This window comes from Pygocentrus nattereri, chromosome 23, assembly GCF_015220715.1.
Source record: "Pygocentrus nattereri isolate fPygNat1 chromosome 23, fPygNat1.pri, whole genome shotgun sequence".
NCBI classification, from domain to species: domain Eukaryota; kingdom Metazoa; phylum Chordata; class Actinopteri; order Characiformes; family Serrasalmidae; genus Pygocentrus; species Pygocentrus nattereri.
This window is the reverse complement of record NC_051233.1, coordinates 22,232,011-22,254,806: the sequence shown is the minus strand read 5'-3', so window position 1 is coordinate 22,254,806 and position 22,796 is coordinate 22,232,011. Positions and strand designations below refer to the sequence as shown.

General features: G+C 37.4%; 1 protein-coding gene across 5 annotated transcripts in view; it reads left to right on the top strand.

Moving 5' to 3' along the window:
* garnl3 (GTPase activating Rap/RanGAP domain like 3) overlaps positions 1-22,796 on the top strand; it is a 99,865-nt gene that overhangs the window by 58,410 nt on the left and 18,659 nt on the right. For all 5 annotated transcript variants that reach the window (XM_037533487.1, XM_017698823.2, XM_037533486.1 and 2 more), the window contains exons 3-15: positions 6,985-7,059; positions 9,651-9,750; positions 11,751-11,869; positions 12,887-12,951; positions 13,632-13,695; positions 13,891-13,917; positions 14,004-14,079; positions 14,172-14,270; positions 14,414-14,517; positions 21,165-21,273; positions 21,394-21,439; positions 21,623-21,729; positions 21,854-21,969. In XM_037533487.1, the coding sequence (XP_037389384.1) occupies positions 6,985-7,059; positions 9,651-9,750; positions 11,751-11,869; positions 12,887-12,951; positions 13,632-13,695; positions 13,891-13,917; positions 14,004-14,079; positions 14,172-14,270; positions 14,414-14,517; positions 21,165-21,273; positions 21,394-21,439; positions 21,623-21,729; positions 21,854-21,969 (1,107 nt within the window). The remainder of the gene's footprint in view (positions 1-6,984; positions 7,060-9,650; positions 9,751-11,750; positions 11,870-12,886; positions 12,952-13,631; positions 13,696-13,890; positions 13,918-14,003; positions 14,080-14,171; positions 14,271-14,413; positions 14,518-21,164; positions 21,274-21,393; positions 21,440-21,622; positions 21,730-21,853; positions 21,970-22,796) is intronic.

Sequence of the window (22,796 nt, the reverse complement as noted above, 5' to 3'; positions counted from 1 at the left end):
AATACAGCCACATATGCTCACATTCTCCTGGAACAGCATTTTATGCTTCTATAAAAATAACTGTTTATTAATTATGGTTTTCTGTACCCTGTAGTATTTCAATATTTTACACTGTAAAGTTTTTTATAATCGGAAATAAAAAAGACTAGTTGCAGTGCTATTTATTACTTAACTGTGACTCAAGAATCAAAAAAAAGTATTAAAGCAGAATATTTTCTGGAACGTCCACATGGATTTAGTGTATGGGACTGATGTTGAAATCCGGCTGGACTTGCAAAACGTCCGCAGCATACTTCATTTATCAGAGTGCAGCAGACACCAGTTCAAACTATGTAAATGTTTCCTTTTGTCTTTTGTTGGGACTTGTTGAAAGATGCTTTTTATTCTCCATCTGTCTCCCTCTGCACCACCTCCCCCCACCCCGACTCTCGCCTCTTTCTCCTCCTTCTTTCCCTCTCTCCAATGTGTGTGAGGCGTGATAATGCATTCGGAAGCACTCTGATGAGATCAATTATATATCCGCTGCTGCAATAGCATTGATTTATCCCCTCTTTCTTTCTTTCTTTTTCTGTTCTCTCTTTTGTGTTTTCTGAGTGTACTTCGAAAGTGAATGTAAATGTGGTAATTTTCTTTTGCCTTTCAGAAACACTTTAAAAACAGAACAAATTTTTTTTGTTTGCCTCATAGCAAATGACTTTTTTATTGAAAGCTCTCCATTACCTCTCTATTGCCCACTTTAGTTAACTCTCCCTTCTTTTGAAAGTTAGGACACTTGTCAAGATTATAAAATTGGAAAAAATCTCTCTCAGCAAATCTGCAGCAATTAGCAGACACAAGATTATTAAACATTTTAAATTCTCCTAATGATCTCTCTCACAATAATGGCTGTGCACAGTATGGTATGGTTACAAATCCTTGATCAAGCATTTGTTGTTGTTTCCACTGGTGCACTACCTATGCTGAGTCTGGGGTACCAAATGTGCCAAGGGGGAATGTGTGGGTGGAGCTATTAAGGAGTCTTCATAGAAGTCACTATAGAACTGCAGTCATCAAAGCATCATAGAATCATAGCAGAATTGTCTCACTGTGTCAGTCCCATCAGATGACTACCATTCAAAAAAAATGTGTATTTGCTGTTAATGCTAGATTTGCAAAAGAAGTCATGTGACCCTATTAGCTGAAAGTGATCTCCCAGTTTCACGGTTCTGTTATTTGATGGGAAATGGCAGTAAGGGTACTGTGCCAGGGTATCAAGCAAAGTATTGATAGTTCTGGGCCGTTTTTTTTTTTTTTTTGGTACCATACTGCACAGTGGAAAAACGGCATAAGAAACAGCCTCATCAACAACCTTGGGCAAGTTTGTGGACATGGATAAAGCCTGGTTTTGCAATGCTAATGGTATTTCACCATTAAAAACAGGGATGAATCAATACCATTTTTTTTCCCCAGACCGAGTATGATTACATATTTTTTAGTACGTGCTGATACAGAGTCCGATAGCGTAGCGGATTACCCACTTAGAGTTAAGTAATTGTTACTATAAATGAGTGCAGTGTATCTTAACAGTTAAATGATTAAAAGCTAAATGATGTGCATTAGCTAGCTTTATACAACAGTTCTAACCATGCTATTATTTCGCCATATCACGTTTTTCACAAACACTATCACGACTTTGACAGCAGTCGCTCAAGCCATTTGAACGTTTTTACTTCTTACTTTACACTCAAACAGAAAATGGATACTATTAAGATCACATTTGACCTATTATTACACATTTGGCCGATTTGGTCAGACTCTGAAGATGAGGCTACATTACTGTCATTAACTGGTAACTGTCATTACCAATTTCTTTCAAAATGACACGCTGCATCCAGAGTACCAAGTAAACACGCTGAGAAACTGTGCTACAGCTGCATGACTAGCCACACTGCACGCTGAAAAATATGCGGTAGGATAATATGGTCCCTCACATCTCTGTTCAAGCAGACCCTTATTCACTTCCAGCTTGTTCATTAGTGTGGTAGTGTACACTTGGCTTACGTCATGTGATATCATGTGGTATCACATGTAAGTATTAGTGCATTTTCATGAGCCGATAAAATTTTAATCAGTCTTTGCTTATGCTTGATCTGGGTCTAAAAAAACTGGCTCGTAATGTTTATATTTGTATGTTTTAATGGTAAAAGACAAACTAAGAAGCCTTTAAAATAACTTTAGTAATATATTTTGAAATCTATGAAATATTACTCGTTATTCTATTTGACTGTTCTTTAAAAAAAAACTCTGATTACTCCTTTTTGTTAAGATAATTAATAGAATATTTATGTAGTTGATTGTGATCATCTGAATGGAAAGCCAAATATGACTGTTTATAAGAGAGACATAGAACAAAAGAATGTGCACATTTAGAACTCATTAGTGTATTTGTTGTACAGTTTGGCTCTTGATCTCCAGTTTTTGTGAGGAATAGCCTGTAAGGAGTAGCCACCTTCCATCACTCACACACACACTCATCATCATCTTCCAAAAGTATCTCACATCAGTTCTTCAGCCTTAACTCTGCACTGACAGCATATATTGCCCTTAACAAAGAGGACCTTGAATTGTCTGTTTAGTTTGACATACGCCTTCAAACTGCTGTCAAATAAACCAAACCACTAAGACAAATGTTTAGCACACTGAAACATGACAAGTACTCAACTTAAAACATCAAAACTCTATGACAGACACATGTTGGCTTCAGACTCGCTTGCCATTAGCAGTGCTGATACTAGCTTCAGTGGCAACAACATGTTTTGTTGAACAGTTCTTTTTTGGGAAATGACCTTTTTTAGTTTGGCAATGTGGTCTTCCACACATTCTTACACATCTCTTTTGTCTTCAGCATGGGGAATTCTTTCCACCAAATTCTAAGTAAAAGTTTTCAGATTTTAAAATGTGCTGAAACTGTTTTTCAGACATGTCCTGGGCATATTTACAGCTGCTAGGCTGTGAAGGACCTACTATCTGAATACATTTACTACAATGTCATGCTTTTTTTTTAGATATCTGTACTCGAGTGTTTGTCACTCACTACGTTTCAAAAGAAAAATCTGTACTGTATGTACTGTAATGTACTTTTTACTCACCATTTTTTTCACTAACCCCCCCACATAGCTCTCATCTGACTAGATGTGCAACAAATACAATTCCAACTAACATCTCTTTTAAACAAAACTGCAAAATTTTGAAAAAGTTTGAATTATGTTCACAAGACAGTAGCTTTTTTGTGTGCGTTTCGTTTTGTGATTGTTTAGCTGAACATTACGTGCTCTACATGGGAGCAAGCATGGTTCAAACCCAGTGCAGGGAAGCACTTTGTTCTGACGCAGTCTTCCTACCAATCCAATTTCATAACTGTAATGATAAAAATGTGATTTCTCGTGCAGCCCTAATATACACTATTCATCAGCCCAGTTCCCTCATTTATTTAACATGTAAAATTGTGTACACTGGTGTGTGTGTGTGTGTGTGTGTGTGTGTGTGTGTGTGTGTGTGTGTGTGTGTGTGTGTGTGTTTGCTTTCATGTAGACCTGGCAAGATAATTACATAATCACCTGATCACTATTATTTGAGCTGATCACAGTTATTTTCCAGAGTTGTTAGCTTTTACATTCATTTGTTTATATCACAACAAGCATTGTAGTTTGGGTCCTTTTACATCAGTTGGTTGAGGCAAATACATGCAGATAAAAGAAAACAGAAAACATGTTTACTGAATGTCGAGTTTTACAAAAACAGCAAAGATTTCTAACTTCATATTTTGTGTTATTACGCCTTTTGAGGGCATCTGCAATCATTTGTTTGTTAAAGATTTTTAACACCATTAGAGAACAGTGGTGAGTAACTGAGCTAGTGCTTCATTTTAGTCTTCATTCAACTTCATTTTGGAGCTATGAAGTAGGATGCAAAATGTCAGTCAGTTTGGCCACTGGCTTGTATGTTAAATCATTGAACAAAAAAAGAGACAGTTACAATTGTTACTTGCAGTTCTGCATATGACAATGATTTGTTCGCTATGATTATAACAGGCTTACATACATGTCTTTGTGATTTCACAGCTTTAGCCCCCCCAGGGCCTTAGTGCTTCTCCTTTTGGCATTTCCAGAACAATATTTTAGATAGATAGATAGATAGATAGATAGATAGATAGATAGATAGAGAGAGAGAGAGAGAGAGAGAGAGAGAGAGAGAGAGAGAGAGAGAGAGCGCAACAGGTGGAATGTAAGAAAGAGTGGGGGAAAGACAGAGAGGGAGCAAAAGGAGAGGGGAAGGGTGAGGTTCTGTGATCTGTTGCTTGGCAACCAACATTGTTCCATCTGGAGGATGTCACAATTTTCCAGCAAAAAGAGATTACACTGTGTCAGAGATACAGGTGACTGAACCACACACACACACACACACACACACTCACTCACTCAAATTTTGAATTTGCTACCTAATATCTTGAGGTCCCTTTAACAGAGTGGCTGCTGAAATATATCCCTCTTGTGCTTCACCCATAGACATAGAGACAGACACAGACACACACAGCTCTGTAATTAGTCTCAGATTGTGTGTGCAGCTGGTTCTCCATTGTCGCTGAAGGGCTTTCATGTAAACAGAATGTGTGCACGCGTACTTATGTCTGTTACTTAGTGCTGACAGCTGATTGCCAGAATGGCCTTTGCTGTCTATCTTTCTCACTCACAGTTTCTCACTTCCCCCTTATTCTCTTTCATAATCACATCTTATTTCTCACCTTCAACACAAACCCATCCAGCTCCAGCTGAGTCACTTTTGGGGGGAAATAACAGACGCAGAAATAGAATGAAGAGACTCAAAGGAGGAGGGAAAAAAGAATGGAGTGGGGGAGGGTGTGCAAGAAAGGCTGGTGGGAGGAGAGAAATTCTGCTTCAGTGTCTGTCCCTGTTCAACTTTGACTCCAGGATGAGGCACATTCAGTAGAGAGAACTATGTATACAGTCTAATATTCTGCTACAACAAGTTTAGGTTAGTAAGACATTATGGTAGCATTATATTGAGCAAAAGGGTAGCAGGACTAAATAGGTATACAGCTTTTGGGCATGTCCTTTCATTTTATTTAATATACTCAAATCCATGTGCTCAAATCCACTTCAGATTTGCACGTCTTTTGGCTTTGTACTTTACAAAATGTATAGAATATTAATGAATAAATGGTTTATATATATATATATATATATATATATATATATATATATATATATAGTTTCTTTGTTTAACCATTTCCAAACCTCTCCTCGAGGAAGTCCAGTATAGTATACAGTATAGGTAGTTAAAAAGCAACTCCTGGTTTGACCAATCAATGCTTCATTAAATTGTGCTCATGATGTAATTGATGACATTAACACGTCTCTGTGGTGGCTGTGAAGGCATCAAGGAAAAATGTGGACCCAAGAAATTCTTGTTACTTTTTATTGTTTTTATGTTTATTGTTTAAAAATTTGATTAGATGCCTAAAACTTTCGCACAGTACTGTATATTTGCTGTATATTTGTCTTTAAGGAAAAACAATAAAAACATCACCCTTTAAACAATTGTCTTTTTTTGCCTATAGACAAAAACTTTCGAGTCTGAAAAAGGCAGCATGGCTATACTATATGAAAAAAATTTTAAAACTAAAAACTAATTTAAAAGTGCTTATGAGCTTTGAAAACCTATAGGTGCTTTACCTTCTCTATTTTAAATAATTAAAGGAAGCTAGATAATGTGTCTGTGTCAGTTAGCTTTATCCTTCTCTCTGTGATGTTTCATAGAGTTTGAGAATTACTTTGCTACTGAAATGAGTGTGGGAGGGGACATTGTGAAGACCACTGCACGTCTGATGCACCATGTTATGTAGCGCAGTATCACGTAGCAGAGAGCTGGTAAAGAATGGCGGCAAAGAGAGCTGATAATAGACAGGTTCAAGTTCATTAATACTCTCTACTAGCTTTCAGGCCACTTATCTTGCTTGGCCATTTAACTTAAATCTTTTCACAAACTCACTGTTTTGAAGCTGAAAAAGGCTAGGATAGAAACATTAGCTGAGTTAACTTAATATTAGCTGTTTACCAAAAAACTGACTGCTGGAGACATGAGCACTGTTGCCTTTGACTGCTGGTGCTAGTGTGCAGACCTTCATTGAAAAAAAAGATTTGAATTTTTGAATGCTGCAGGACACATTGCGGTGCGTCTGATATGCAGTGGCCTTAACTTCTCCCTGTCTTGCTAGCACTCGCCACTGTCATATTGGATTATTTGTTTTTAGTTCCCTCTTCTCTTTTGCTCATATTTGCATACAGAGCTCTGTTAGGCTCCAGAGAAGTTCTGTGGACCTGAATGTACAATGAGCATGTAGTCTGCGGTGGAAAAAGCAAGTTTTTATAGGAAAATTACAGGAATATTGTAATATCATGAATTGTGTGCGCAAATTGAACCACAGGGGACGTACCAAATGATTCAGTAACATACTTTATATCATTGCATCCTTAATATACAGTGTTGCTTTCAGGGAGGGTCTTTTGCTAGAACAGCAACTTACTTCACAAGGAGTCTGCTCTAACAAAGCAGTAGACAGAAGAGGATTTTTGAAGGCACTGGAATGTGACAAGTCTTATTACACAGTAGTCAGCAGGGAATATATAGATGTAAGAAAACCTTTCTATGAAGAGAACTCGATGAATATGAAAAAATAAGAGCTTATTTGCGAAACCCACCATGCTGCTAAGCTCTGACCCCAAGTGCTGCCATATTTCTAGATGACCGTTCACAGTTGGGTGGGGGAGATTTTTTTAATCAAAGTCAGTATCTATATCGGTATCTATATCACAACACTTTCATATCAGTCAGTCCCTAACTACCGGACTGTGTGATTTCTCTTGGACAGCTTGATCTTTATGTGGCAGATTTAACCATGCAATGATATATTTGCTCTCCTTGCAGCTGATCTCCAGTGATGCAGATGGAGCCATACAGAGAGCTGGGAGGTTCAGGGTGGAGAATGGCTCATTAGATGAGGTGAGCGCGTGCCTCACACACACACACACACACACACACACACACACACACACACACACACACACACACACACACACACACACACATCCTCAAAGCATCTCCATTTTTTACCCTGTACAGCAGGAGGAAAAAATGCAAAAGAAAAGGAAATGCTTACTCAAAAATTATATTTAAGATTATGTAAACAAAAAAAATGGATAGAGAAATGCCAAAAAGGTGAAGACAAAAAGTCTGTTGCTCTTGTTGCTCAATTACTATATCAAAGTAAGTCAGGCTCTGTGCGTACCAGTGCGTTTGTGGGCATAGATGACATGCACATGGGTGAGCACAAGCAACAATCAAAGCCAAGTGACTCAATATTATTCAATCAGTGGAGTGTTTAGCTGCAAATGCATCACCCCTTTTCCCTCCCATCTTTCTCCTTTTTCATCTCAAGCACCTGACTGTAGCTATGACAACCCAGGCTGTTTTGTCCTCTCAAAAGGAGCAAGGGTGGACCTGGGTGTAAATGGTTGAGAGCGGTTTTTGGCTCAGCAGTTGGTGACCCTGGCTGTCAGTTTGTACTGCGCTTTGTGGCTTAATATCTCTTTAACAGCTATTTGTGTTCATAGAAGAACTTGATGTACATGATTACAGGGTGAATCACAATAACAGACCTGTGATCAGGTGGCAAGGTTTGCATGTGTTCGGGTGTGTTTGTCTAGGATGGGCGATATAATGACGTTTACTGTCAATTTGCCTTTCTGAGCCTATCGTGGTTATTATTAGCACTTAAACACTGACCAGGTGGATTTTTCAGCACAGAGAATGATGAGGCCTGTTGAACTGTGTTTTGTTCAGCATAGAATGTGAAACTACTTTAATTAAAAATCACTGTATTTACTTTTTAACTAAATATCATGATACATATTATGTATTGTGAAAATGTCTTCAAATATTGTGAAATTTTTGCTATATCATGCACTCATGAGTGGTGAGGGTGCCACAGCTGCATAGACTATGTTTAAAGTGTTTTGTTTATTATTATATTTATGCCTAAAAAGAAAGTCACAAATAAATCAAGGCAAATAGAACTCTGTAACAGCATCACTGTTCTCACATCAGTGTTGATCAGCTATAAAATCAGCTTTAAAAAAAAAAAAAAAATTATTTAAAAACTGACATTCTTTTGGAAGTGCTTGGTTGGTCTTCCAGATTTATCCTCAGGCAGCACATACTTTTTCCTTGAGGCAGTTTTTCTCAGCATTTGCTAGTCCTTTCATTAATTAGTCACTGCAGTCCATTCCAAAACTGACTTTGCTGTAGGCACACTCAGCTGGGATTTTTTCTGGGGACTTTATCGTTCATCTCAGAAAACACATACTGAACTGGAGCTAATGTTCCTGCAAAAGATGTTTATCCAGTTCCTGGAAAACTCTACCTGTCCTTTATCTTATTCCATATTTTTGTTTGTCCATATGTATTTGTACCCCCCCACTTCTTATTCCATGAGGCAGTGCTCCTCAGAAAGGCCCACACCATCTCAGTGCCCCGTAATGAACTGCTCCAGTGGTCTGAATAGTCAAAGGCAGTTAAGAAAAAGTTCTCAACAGCATAGACAACAAAACAAACATAATTGGCTATTCGTAAGACCATGCTTACACATATCTGTGCTCAGGTTTTGGTCTATCTGATGAGGCAGTTTTGCAAACAGTTAGCTTATTTGATGGTTAGATTGCAACATGGATATGAAGTTCACAGAATCACGTCTTTAAAAGTTATTCAGCAGTTTTCTTTAAAGCATTAGAAGTGAGGTATCCTTGTGTATTTGCCGACGCATACCTTTTTGTTTCCTGCAGTTGTGTTTTTATTGTAGTTGTCCTGTTTTGAAAAACTGCCTGCCTCTACACATCACACAAAAATAAAGGTCTGTGTTCATTGCCTACAGAAAGAAATCTTAATGAGAAAGTATTTTGAAATGAAAATAAAAATATTCTGCTGTAAATGAGCACTGAATTTCATTTAAAAGCTTTAAGGCTTGCAGTACATTATTGCTTATAATAAATATATATATATATATATATATTAAATGAGAATCTTTCACCCTTTTTGTCATTAAAGAGGAAGAAAAATGTTTGAGAATAAACTACGGCATCCAAAATTAGGCAGAAAAAAAGCGGGCATCGGGCCATTGTACTAAATACCTATAAGCACATACACCGTAAGCAGGTGGGGAAGATCTTTACGTTAGGCACAAACTGAATTACAGGCATCTGATTCCATCATTGTGGGTGTTCACTACTGCTAACCTTTTGGTATTGAAACTGAAGGCTCAGCTGTTACACAGAACTTAGATTAGTACGATTAGTACAAGGACTATATAAAATACGGATATTTTTGTAGTTTACCATAACTGAGTTCTACTTACAAATTATTATTAACTTTTGTAACATGGGTTATACATAGTACTTATTAAAATAATACATGTCTTGTAATCTTAAAATGTATCAGTTGTAACAGAATACAGTCTTAACAGAGAAGCGTAATACATGACAGAGTTTTTGGCTTTGTAGAGTGATGTGTGTTGCTTCTCTGTGGGATGGTTCTTCTAGACTACCGACTACACCCCAGGAACCTGGAGGAGAACAGATGTCCATCTGGAGAACCCAGAGTACCACACCAGATGGTTCTTCAAGTACTTCCTGGGAAAAGGTTGGATTTTTGCTGCCAACTCCGTACTTGCTCACACATGCGCTCTCTCTCTCTCTCTCTGTCACACACACACACACACACACACACACACACACACACACACACACACACACACACACACACACACACACACACGCGTCATATGCTTCAATTCATTTAGCAACATGGAAACATTCCTTTGTCATTTTCTGGTCAGGTCCAACATAGCAGCCCATATAAAGGGGAATTCCACACATTTTTCAGCATTTCTACAAATCTTGCAGCATTAATGCCTACAAATTAGAGTAAGGCAACATCTACAAACTGTTATATAATGATGATGTCTGTAGGGAAACATTGCAATGGATAGTGACATTGGAGTGGGGGTGGTGGGAGCCTTAGTCTTAAGAAGGTACTCGATTCTCCTTAAAATATATATTCATCAGTTGAGTTGCTGCAATATAACAGAGACACTAGAATTATACCAGGCACAGCATTTGAGCACTGCAGAGTGGGAGTGGAGCGAGACGAGGAGTGGCTTTTCTGAAAGTTGGAGAATCAGTGTCCTTTCTTGTCTTGAAATCACTCCAGTATCGCTCCATCACGCGGGCCAGGCAGTCCTCCCCACCCCACTGACTAACTCTGTATGACATGAGTGATGCAGCAGTGACTCTACAGCTCTCACACACACACACACACACACACACACACACACACCGTTTCATATGTAGAATGTTCAGCCGACCAACACTGGGAATTGGACGATGACATTATCCATTGACCGAGTCGTATTGTAAAATCTGTTTCACAGAAAGTTATTTAATAAAACAGAATACACTGTGTGATCCCTGAGACATTGCTTTATGGTAGTTTAACTGTGAAACTTTGAACTAAAATGATTTTTTTTCTAATTTATTTACGGTGGAGATTTACATGCATGGAAGTTCAAAATAGAACCCAAAAAAACTTCCAACATTACATATAAAGAAAACACACCCATGCCACTTAATTTTGGATGATACAAAAAATGTATCAAATGATACAAAAAATGTATCAAAACGGACAAAAAAAAGAGAAAGACTGTATTTGAATTTATTGCAAGTCAGTAATTTTCTGTATAATACATAATTTCACATGTTCAGTTGCTGTTGTTGGAATGAATGCATTTTGTGCCATTTAGTTATCAATCAATTTAATATTTTGCCTTTTGGTGAAGACAAGCCTTAAGAGGTCTTTTGCCTTTAAAGGCATTTTTGATGTATCAAAAATTTACCCTTATGTTAAAAATTTGAAAATAATAGGACTGTGTGCAAAAAATAAATGAACATCCATACGCATACACTCACACAAGAGCAAGGGAGATAATGCAGTTAAAGTCTGTCTGGCTTCTTTTATAATAACATTGTCAATGCAGTGTGTGAGAACCCTCTGCAGCAGCACTATCATTCATATTCTTTCTCTCACAGCTCTGCAAAGCACACACTGCATGCTCAGGAAGCAGATGCCTGCATTATGTCCTCTTAATTGATTTAAATCAGTACAAATACCTTTTAGAGACAGAAAAAAAGGGGGGGAGAGAGAGAGAGAGAGAGAGAGAGAGAGAGAGAGAATATGCAACACAGGGAAGGGTGGGGACAGTGAAACAGAACAGATCCTTGTGCTGTAATTGTGTTTCAGCCTCTATTCATTTATCTTGTCTCCTAACCACCTCTCTGGTTTTATCCAAAATAGCTTTGGCAAACTTTTGTGCTTTTCCTCCCCACTTACTTCACTGTGCGCTGTAATGTCCATGATTACCCTAGTTTTTATTTTTGTCGCAATTATGAACGCATTCTTAGCTAAATATCACTGCTGTCATGCAAGAAAATCTCTAAATTTGAAAATACCAGTTGTACTTATGTATATGTATAAATACTTAAAATGTATTTAATTGAAACATATCTTGTTACATTAACTTCTACTACAAGCTAATGTTTTTACGTTCTTGTACATTTTTGTAATATTCTAAATTTTGGCTCCAGTGCATCAGAACTATGTTGGTGTGGATGCAGAGAAGAACCCGTTTTACCTTTCTGTGGTTCTATCAGACCAGAACAACCAGAGAGTTCCCCAGTACAGAGCCATCCTCTGGCGCAAGACGGTAAGTGTGTCTTAAGGTCGGTGACTCATTCCTGCCTGTTTCTGGTCATTCTGTTCATCCACCAACAGTGCTAGCAGTCTTTTTCTTGACATCATTAGAGGTTGATGTTCTGTGTTAAAACAAACACCCACCTACCTACACACACACACACACACACACACACACACTAAAGGTCTAAAGATTAATTCATTTCATCAATGTTGTTTAAAATTCCTTGATGTGACTGCATTGATTGCAAAAGAAAAAAATACATTGATTTAGTTCATTTTAAATGCTACAAATTTGAACTGAACAAAAATAACTTTTTAAAGATGTGTGATATTTTGGTACATCTTCAGTGCCATGCAGCTTCTTGAATTGTGCATTCACAAGCTAACCATATATATATAGATGATGCAGAGAGATTTATGTACTACTTCCGAAGCACTGCTAAGCAGATATTAACAATCCAAACAGTCTACACGTGGATGCTTTGTACAGTAGTGAGCTAGTAATCACTTAGTGCTGATGCTCATAAAAAGTAGCGAAGTTACCTTAGCTGACTGCTGCTTCTTAAACACAGCAATTTAAAACTGTTTTGCATTTACTCAGTGTGCTCACATGTCAACTTACCTACCAGTCAACCTCTGTTTTTACTTAAATAGCTTGATAAATAGTTAAACTATTCTTAATATTGAAGAAGCTAGAATTGCTGAGTCAGATCCCTGAATTGAATAGCTGTTTAGTGTTTTGAATCAGATTAAATTATTCTTACTTTATAAAAATCACTTTAGAATCTAAACCAAAACCAATGAATCAAATCGATTCCCTGTCATCTGAAAGATTCACACCCCTACCAGTAGTTTATCTATTTACATATCGGAATAGGTGCCATTTATGAAGTACGACAAATGCTTTGCAAGTCTGTCTTCTGCTTCTTCTTCATTGTTGTCATTTATTTCTGTATGACCCACTGTGTGACTTAATCCTATTCACTGTGTGTCTAATGCACATGCCTGTTGTTTTTTTTTCCTGCAGGGTACTCTTAAGATTAGCCTTCCCTACAGCCCCACAAAAACACTATCAGTCAAATCTATATTAAGGTAAGCAACACACACATGTGGATCCATGTCCAGTATGTGGTTTAGATACTATGTGTTTGAAAACCAGAGATAAATGCATACCAACATTTCATCTCCACATGAGAACATATGAAATCTTTAGTCATGATGCACTCTTAATACCTTAATGCACTAATTCTACACAAAGAAATATTCTTAACCATTTAGAGCCTGAGCCTAAGCCTAGAAGTGGCTGGTTGGACATACAAATCTATCTTGGTGATATATTAGACTGTTATCAGGTAAACATTATGGTCTAATTCAGTACAAACCTTATACAAATATACAGCATTAAAGATGAAAATATTATACAAAGGCAAAACAAAAATGATATTACAGAATGTTTTTCACATTTTACTGGATATACAATGAAAACACAGAAGAATGCAATTTGAATGAATACCACTTTATGAACATAGACAATTCAGACAGTGAACAGAGACTTTGTTGAAAAAGTCTTTGTTGTCTGTGTGTCAAATTTGAATTTGATGTTTGTTGATAGAAGACATTATTTTTAAAAAGAAGTTGTAAACACCTCTGAGGCGACATGTTTGGTCTTTAAAGCATTAACAAAGAATGATCATTTATTCAAGCTTTGATAATGATTAAGTTCCTCTCTGTGTCTCATCTGTGTCCTTTTGTGTCTTTTCATCACTCTACAGTGCCATGAACATGGACCGCTTTGAGAAGGGCCCCAGAGAGATCCTTAACCCAGAGATCCAAAAGGTGTGAATCACGTCGGTCATCTGTTCCTTTTTGTGATCTTGGCCTGGGAGTTCCGTTCAACATCCTGGTCTTTTGGTGCTGCCTGTACCAGAGAGCACTGTTAGAGATAATGAGTGTTTTTTGCCTTAGGGAGAGGTGATGACTTGAGAGATGCTGATTAAAGGTCTGATCTTTACTGTTTTTACTTCCTTTCAGGACTTATTGGTGCTTGAAGAGCAAGAGGTATTGTTGGGATTGAATTTTTTTTGTATTATTTTTATTACTTTTGTAATAATGTTCTTAATTAATCTCTGTGCATATATTTACAGGGCAGTGTAAACTTTAAATTTGGAGTGCTCTATGCCAAAGATGGCCAGTTGACAGATGATGAAATGTTCAGTAACGGTGAGCACAGTGCTACTGGCCACACTTCTGTATTATGTGGCTTATAGTCTTTGTAACTTTGTTCTGATTTTGATATTGTGAAATTTCTGCAGAGACTGGAAGTGAAAACTTTGATAAGTTCTTGAATCTGCTTGGTGACACAATCTGTCTGCAAGGCTGGGCTGGGTACAGAGGAGGCCTGGACACTAAGAGTAAGACATACGGTCATGCACATGCACTTATGTGCATGAACGTCCATATATATTTGCAAAAGGCAGGTAACATTATGGAGCTTTTTATGAAATTTATAACATTTGATTTTTCTCTTCTTTGCACTCTCTATATCTCTCTCTAGATGACACTACAGGAATTCACTCCATCTACACAGTTTATCAGGGTCATGAGCTCATGTTCCACGTATCTACCATGTTACCTTACTCAAAAGAGAATAAGCAACAGGTTTGTCTCAGCAGGCGCACACACAAACATAGTCTTTGTCAAATCAGCTGATCAAGAGGAGACAGAAATGTTTTGAATCAAATGAAGTCTGGTCAGAGCAGTAGGGGTGGCTTTAGATTACCAAAGTCAAGTATGCTGTTTTTGGTTCAGGGCACTGGACATTTTTTGACTTTTATTATGCTGGTCAGTTGCTGGAGTATATAAATTGTTGTGATGTGAATGACTGCATTCTGATATTACCTCAGCCTGGCCTGAATATTTTAAGATAATAAATTAGTATTTGATTGTTACATTGGTATTCGTTTCTCTGTTTAGTATGTGGAAGCTTTGTCTTGTTTCTAAGGCCGATTTTAAGAAGAGTATTCAAAGCCTGTAAAATGGGCTGGTCCTACTGTTAAACAGAAATTGCACTGTGTTGGACTTCCCTTGAAATGAAACTTGAATACTTGCTTTTCTTGCTTGCACCAGAGCAGATAGAACAGATTGGTCAAAGCATATGGAATGCCCCACAGGTAAACACAAGGCAAGATATTTTAAGGTTGACAGACAGTTAAACACAGACCGAAAGAAAAACAGAATTTAGTGAAGAAGGAGAGGAGCCACATCCACAGCACTGTGAGCGGTAAGGTCGAAGAGGCTATATATTTCATTCCAGAGCCATGGATACATGGATATCACAGCAGTCAGTCTTTCTCTCCTTCTCCCTCTCTCTCTGTCTCTCTCTCTGTCTCTCTCTCTGTCTCTCTCTCTGTCTCTCTCTCTGTCTCTCTCTCTGTCTCTCCCCCCCCTATTATTTTTTTCCCCTTTAGGGATGTTTTGTATTCAGTGTCAAACATTGTAACACCATTCCCATATAGAAGGCAGTCATTCATATCATTTTTTCCTCCAAGCATCAGCATTGCCTTTCACCTCTCTGTCCCTGTTTCTCCACTTTTTGAATTGGTAAGCTCTAGTTTCTTGACATAAGAGAAATTCTTGTCATCTTGATGGGTATTGTGCTTCACCTCCTTGAATAGTACATCGTATTACTTCATATATAAGGAGGGATGTTGTTTCTTTCACCCATCTGTGAGAGTGTGAGGCAACTGACTAGCAATTGAGTACAGGTGGGCAATATGGTAAAACGTAATATCCCAGGACTTTAGTAAGTATTTTACGATCTACTGACATCTGAGGAATTAGAACAGACATATTTTAAAAATAGTCAAAAACCGTGAATCTTGTTGTTTGTATTCACCATTTCTCACAATGCGCTGCACTAAATCCAGTTAAATGACTCCTAATTGTTTGACTCTAATCAATCATACAGTTGCTCAGAAAAGCACATTGTAACATATTGTGATGTTGTTTATCACAATAATGATAAATATTGTCATACTACCCAGCTCTACAATTGAGACATATCAGGAGAAAATCTGTAGCTTTAGAAGAAGTAAAGGTGATAATAAATTTATAAAATCTGAAAGATCCGACTTGTCTTTTATGATGCCGAACTCAGTTATTGGGCTATGATCTATTTCTGTTTTGCCTGTACTTGACTTCTCAACTAATCCAGTAACAAATTAAAACACAGCATTCAACTAAAGTGCAGTATCTTGTGACATATTAAGTAATTGTCTGGACCGGTGAAAAGAATGAGAATGATTTTCTTATCCTGTTCCAGGAATCCATTAGCTTATGAGATTGGATAAGGTCATTAATCAAAGAGGTTGATTTTGACAGTGAGCTTGTAGTTGTTTTTCGGCAGACCAGATTAGAATGAAAATGCTTGCATAGAATTGGTACTATTGTACTGAGGCAATAAGTTATTTCTTAAGCATGCTGACTGTTAAAGTGAGTAATACTTCAAATATAATTCTGCATGGTCATGTCACAGAGGAAGTTCAGGCATTTTTAAAGGAACAAAGGAAGTGTTTAAATGAGTGTGCAGCTGCTAAAAAGTCACTGTATTATCATCAAAGGATTTCTGTGTTTTTACCTATTTCAACTTCCTCAACCAGAAACTGGTGTACCATATCTTCCTAGGAGGAAATTATAGCGGAACACTTGTTTTTTTTGTGAAATAGAAGTTGTGTAAGCAGTTTTATAAGCATTTAAAGTGAATAGATGTGGGTTATTTTAGTGAACTTTCTAAAATGTACACTGTTGAGGAAAAAGAACTATAACTGTAAGCTTAAAAACAAATCAAATGTGAATAAATAATAATTGCCAGTAAAACTGAAAATAAAAACAGAAATATATATAGTATTAGGCCTACTATCTGTTCACAATTAATGCCCAACTGCCATTTTCTGTGTATGATGTGTAAAAGTTCAGTCCATAACAACTGCTGATATATTGTTGATGATCATGTACATCATTTGCCACATGCCTTGAAATTATAGCATTACTAGTAAAACTAAAATTGAAAATTACAGGTGAATAAAAACTTCACTAAACATTTCACATACAAAACTGGAAATGGTGTAGAAAAATGCACATTAAAATACACAAAACTATTATTATCTTGGTAAATCAGCAGAACTTTGGTTTATAAGCCCCTTCCCCACAGACAGTAAAACATTCCAAAGCGGTTTTCATTTTGCTAGCTATGCTTACCACTATAAACTAGTGCTATAGATCTTGAAAATGTCTCACAGATCAACAGCCTACGCTTCTGGCAGAGTTGAAATGAGTTCATGTGGCTGGATTTTAAAAAATCCTAAAATGGATTTTAAAATGCTCTTAATTATCTTTTGAAACATGGACAGCATGCATGACCCCAGGAACTCTGAAATTACAATTAAAAGACTATACACTGGGCTCTCCAGTGGCGCAAACATCTAAGCATGGGCCCTATCATTAGGATATCTTGAGGTCGATCCCTGTTGATGCTACCGCCATCTGTAGCCAAGAGTCCAAGAAAGCACAATTGGCCTCACTCTCTGGGTGGGTGGGGCGTCTGTTAACTGATGTAACAGATCTTGAGGTTGGCGCTTTCCTCTGAGCCTGTTCAGCTGTCCAGTGATGTTGCGTGAGAGGGAGTTCGAAAAGAAGCGGTTGGTGGGTTCACAGGTCTCGGAGGAAGCCTGTGCTAGCTTTCACCCTCCTGGCGTTGATAGTATTGTGTGATTGGGGGAGTCCTAACTAGTGAGTGTAATTGGAAATAACTAAAATTGGGGAGAAAACTGGGTAAAAAAAAAAAAAAAGACAACACTATACAGTTTGAGTAAATACATAAGCTTTCTTTGGTCAGCTATCAAGTTGGCGACTAATTTCTGTGCCTCTATTCATTTTGCAGTCTGAATTCTATATAAACAGTATAAATCATTGAGAGATATGTAATTTATGTGACCTTAATTGAATTAACTGATGTTTGAATGAGTCTGTAGCTCAGTTTAGCAGCCACAATATTGTACTGTAGTAAGAGAAAGTGACAACGCTACAGCAGGAGTAATGCATTACATTTTTCATTTTGTATTAGTAACACTTTTTTGTGTCCACAGTGTTGTCACTGGAAGAAAGTAAGGCTTAATCTTAAAAGAAATCTCAGAAAATGACCAAGACATAGAGTTTGTCATTTAAACATACAAAACCTTTGTTACAGTGCAGAGAAAATGTATGATTGCTCTTGATTTCGCTATAGACACATAATGGCAAATAAATTAGAACAGAATATATAATATTTTCATTGTTCAGCTTTTGAAGACCAAAAAATCAAGGGTTGATATCGTTATTGCTGGTAAAGAAACATGAGGTAAATGTGAAATAAGCCAAGATGAAAATCACTGTCAAATAACACACAAACTGCCTGGAGGAAACAGCAGCAACACAGCAAACAGACATTTAACACAGAGTCTCCAGAGAAAGCTCTGAATGCTGCTACAGTCAGAAAGAAGATGGTAAATACAGATATATCAAAAAATGTAATATACTTACTTATGCATGACATTTCTTTGAAAGTCTTAAATTCTCTGCAGGGAAAATCCTTAAAACAGCCCAAGTGTTGATCTCTCCTTACAAATAGCAAGCAAAACAGCCAAAGCTTTTTTCTTGGAGACTTACAAGTTTAGAAAATTTCTTCAGTAGTTTCTTTGTGGATTATCTCAGTACAAGCTTAGATTAGTTTGTGTTTTCGGCCTTAACAAAGTGGCCCATCTAGTGGCTGGAGGATATAATAACATGTCTTGTAGATTACTTAGATCAGGGGTGCACAACTCCAGTCCTGGAGGGCTGGTGGCCAGCACAGTTTGTTGGTTTACCTACTTAAACACACCTGATTACTCTTACCTGTTGATTACCAGGTTTACTGGGTGTGTTAGTGTAGGGAACTTCCAAACTTTGCTGGACACTAGCCCTCCAGGATCGGAATTAGGCACCCCAGTCTCAGATTGTGAAAGTTAATTAAGGAGTAGAATTCCAATGCTGTTGGTTTTGCCACATTGTGATATATCAGAGTAACTAGGCTGTGTAGATGAACACAAAAAACATGCTGTTTTCAAACTGTCTGCCTCAGTTCAACTGCAGTGATGTAGAATAGTTTGATGTGAAATGGTCCATTGCAGAGAAACCTACCAATAGGAACCAGGGGTCATGATGTCTACAACATAAATATAGCCATTTTATTTGCTATCCAAAACAGGAAATTAACCTACATGTGTCTTCTGAGCTTTATGTGCAGTGCTGATGGTAAAGTAGTGGTAAATCCCCCCAAAAAACTTTGGGTACTATTTTGACTTAACACACCCTGTATATACTTCTCCACCTTTTAAATATATATTGAACCAAAGTATTGTCTAGTATCTATAAAAAAATGTCTCAGGCATCAGGTGTCATATTTGTAAACAATTCATGTAACAACTTCCTTGATAGGTCTATTTCACATCAAACCACTCTGAATTACTTCATTTATAACTATATAATTTTCCAGAAAGTTTGTAAATCCTCTTTAACAAGAAAATATTTTGATTGAAGAGCTAGTTTCTGCTGCAGGGGCCTAGGCCACCTAGGGCCTCCCCGCAATCTCCCACTGCCAATATGGCACTGCACCGCTCCCCCATGCTGGACCTTGCGGGTGGTGGGCCCAGATGGCCTCCCTACGTTGCCTCTTCGGGCTGAGCCCGGCCGGATTACGTGGGCTGCCCGGCCACCAGGCACTTGCCGTGGAACACTACCCCCAGGCCTGGCTCCAGGGGTAGGTCCCGGTGACCCTTTCCCAGGCAGGGTACACGATTTCTTGTGCCCGATATGCATGGAGAACTTTGGATCGTGTAAGTCTGGGTCTTCACTACAGACCTGTTCGCCCTGGGAGACCCAACCAGGAGCATATTGCTCCCGACGACTTAGCTCTGAAGATCCCTAGACCACACAAGCCCTTCCGCCATGACAAGACCCGATCCAGGAAGGGCTCCAAGTTGTCTCCAAGTTGGCTTGGGAGCGGCTTGGGGTTCCCGGGAGTGAGCTGGAGGAAGTTGCGGGGGACAGGGTCATCTGGGATTCTCTGCTCTCCCAACTGCTACCGCGACCCTGTCTGGACTAGCGGTCAACGATGATGATGATGATATTTTGATTGAATTTGATTGATTCTCCCTCCCTCACTCAGATCAGATGTCAAGTTGAGTATGAGCGGAGCTCTTGAGCTACTTGTGGAAGCATTCACAATAGCTGGATTTTCAAAGCGTCTGCATTTGCCCAATAGAACCACTTGAACTCTCACTGTCAATCCACATTTATACATATTGACTGTGGAAAGAGCATATACCCGACACACACACACACACACAGTACATTCACATTGACGAAACATGAACAGAGAACACTCAAACACACCTAACCTCCCTACCAGTACATGCATAGTATTCTGTGTTATGAGCAAAGGCTGAGTGTTAGAATGCAGTAAAATAAATGTCAAATCTACCATCACCTGGAGATGGGTGTTGCTTGAGGTTTTTTTCAGTTTACAAATATCAGAGCTGATACATGACTAAAACTGTCAATGACAAGATTTCTATAATTTTCATAATTTTTATTACATATTTCTAACCTTTTTTCCCCTGAAAATATTACAGTTTTACTGAGAGAAATTTCAAATTTATATTAAAATCCGAGGATATCTCTGATGAAACATGGATTTACAGATGTCAGTGCACTTTTATGTACTGCCAGCAATACACAAACCAGTAAATTTGTGTAGTGCATATACAGACATGTATAAAAGTCATTGAACAACAATGAATGAACATTGCAAAAAATAATACACAGCATATTAGTTAGTTCATGTACAGGCTGTTGAAAGATAAACTATTTCAAGTGTTAAATATTCCTGTAAAATATAAATTTATTGCAAGATTAACACATACTGTTACCTGTTAAGATTCTGATTGACTTTGTTGCCACAAATATTCATTTAGAGTTGCTATGTGTTAACTGAAAAAGTATCAAAACATTTTGTTAGGAATTGGTAAAAAAAGGAATGTTTTTAAAGATTGCTTAAGGTTTTATTTACAAATTTAAATAGATAGCATTTTAATATGTATCTATAACTGTCCACAAAGTTCACAAACTGTATATTTTATGTAGTGTATACTGTTTTTATTTAATGTTGTATTGTTGCAATAATGCTTGTATTGCCAGTCATTGAACTTGAACCTGTTTTTGGACTTTCTCAGGTGGAGAGGAAAAGACATATTGGAAACGACATTGTCACCATTGTATTCCAAGAGGGAGATGATGCCTCACCGTCCTTCAAACCCTCCATGATACGATCTCATTTCACACGTATCCATTCATTCAATATGAAGAAAATTTAGCAACCATAAATATTGTAGGAATGTTTCTATATGTGTCTGCAAGCATTTATTATTCATGGCTTTCATATATCCTTAACTCACTTCACAGATATTTTTGCCTTAGTTAGATATAACAGTCAGAATGACAGCTATAGGTATGTTTCTGTGTAATATCAAATTTCTCATTTTTAGCATGTCCTGTGCATTCAACTATAATATATATATATATATATATATATATATATATATATATATATATATATATATATATATATATATAATATATAATTGTAATTTTGTCAGGGAGAGTGGTGTTAATTGTGTCAATATTGTTGCAGGTTGAAAATTTTCTCAGAGGAGAGCGTGCCATTGTTTGGTCCACCCTTACCTTCCCCACCAGTGTTCACAGACCATCAGGAGTTCAGGGACTTTTTACTAGTCAAACGTTAGTCTACAGTAATTTTTACAAGACAGATAAGATAAATATGAGACCGCTTTAAAAAAGTAGCACTGTTATATACTAGAAATTGTGATCACGTGATCTCTCGCTCTCTTTTTCTCTATCTCAGTAATAAATGGAGAGAAAGCCACTCTTGAAACCCCCACGTTTGCTCAGAAACGTCAGCGAACTCTTGACATGCTGATTAGATCTCTGTACCAAGACCTTATGCCAGACCTGCACAAGGTACACACACATTCACACAGACACACACTAATTATCTACTGCTTCTGTCAGTTTTTCCTTAGAGCCTAGTTCTACAGCACAGCAGACTCATGTTGTTTTAGTTCATCATCTTGCCTTTTCTCCTGCTATACCACACCTTTTATCTCACTCTTATCTCACTCTCTTGTTAATGCTTTCCTATCAGTGCCTCTTTTTTCCTTTTGTTCTCTATGCTGTGGCAACAACTAACAGCATCTCTACTTTGAACTATTTTCATATAATTTATCTAACATTGAGAGCCAGCAGATGATACAAATATTAATACAGACAACTGAAATTGGGTCATGGAGACAAAGTACTGTATTTAAGAAATTTTACAGGCAAATAAATGTAGAAAATTTAGAAAACACTTGATATTCTGTGCTACAGAGTTGCAACCTATTCTCCTTATTGGTGAACCACAAAGCTCTTTGTTTAGATTTCTATATTGTACACATAAAGCTACAATGCCTTCTACAAATATTGACACCGCTGGTAATCATGAGCAAAATGAGCTGTAAAAAAACATGAACATGTTTATCCTTTTGACCTTTCATTCAAAATATTAGCAAAATCTTATCTTTTATTTAGTGTAGAATAATTGAACAAAAACTAAATCTTGTCATGAATTAAATAATAAACAAATCTATAAAGTGAATTATCAATAAAGATTACCTGAGCGATTAGGAACACAGTCAACCATGGCTTCCAGTTTCACTAGTGAATATATATGAGATGAAACAGGCCAGATTCCTTTAGTAATACAACATTATGAGAAAGACCAGAGGAAGAAACAGTGATGTACGGCA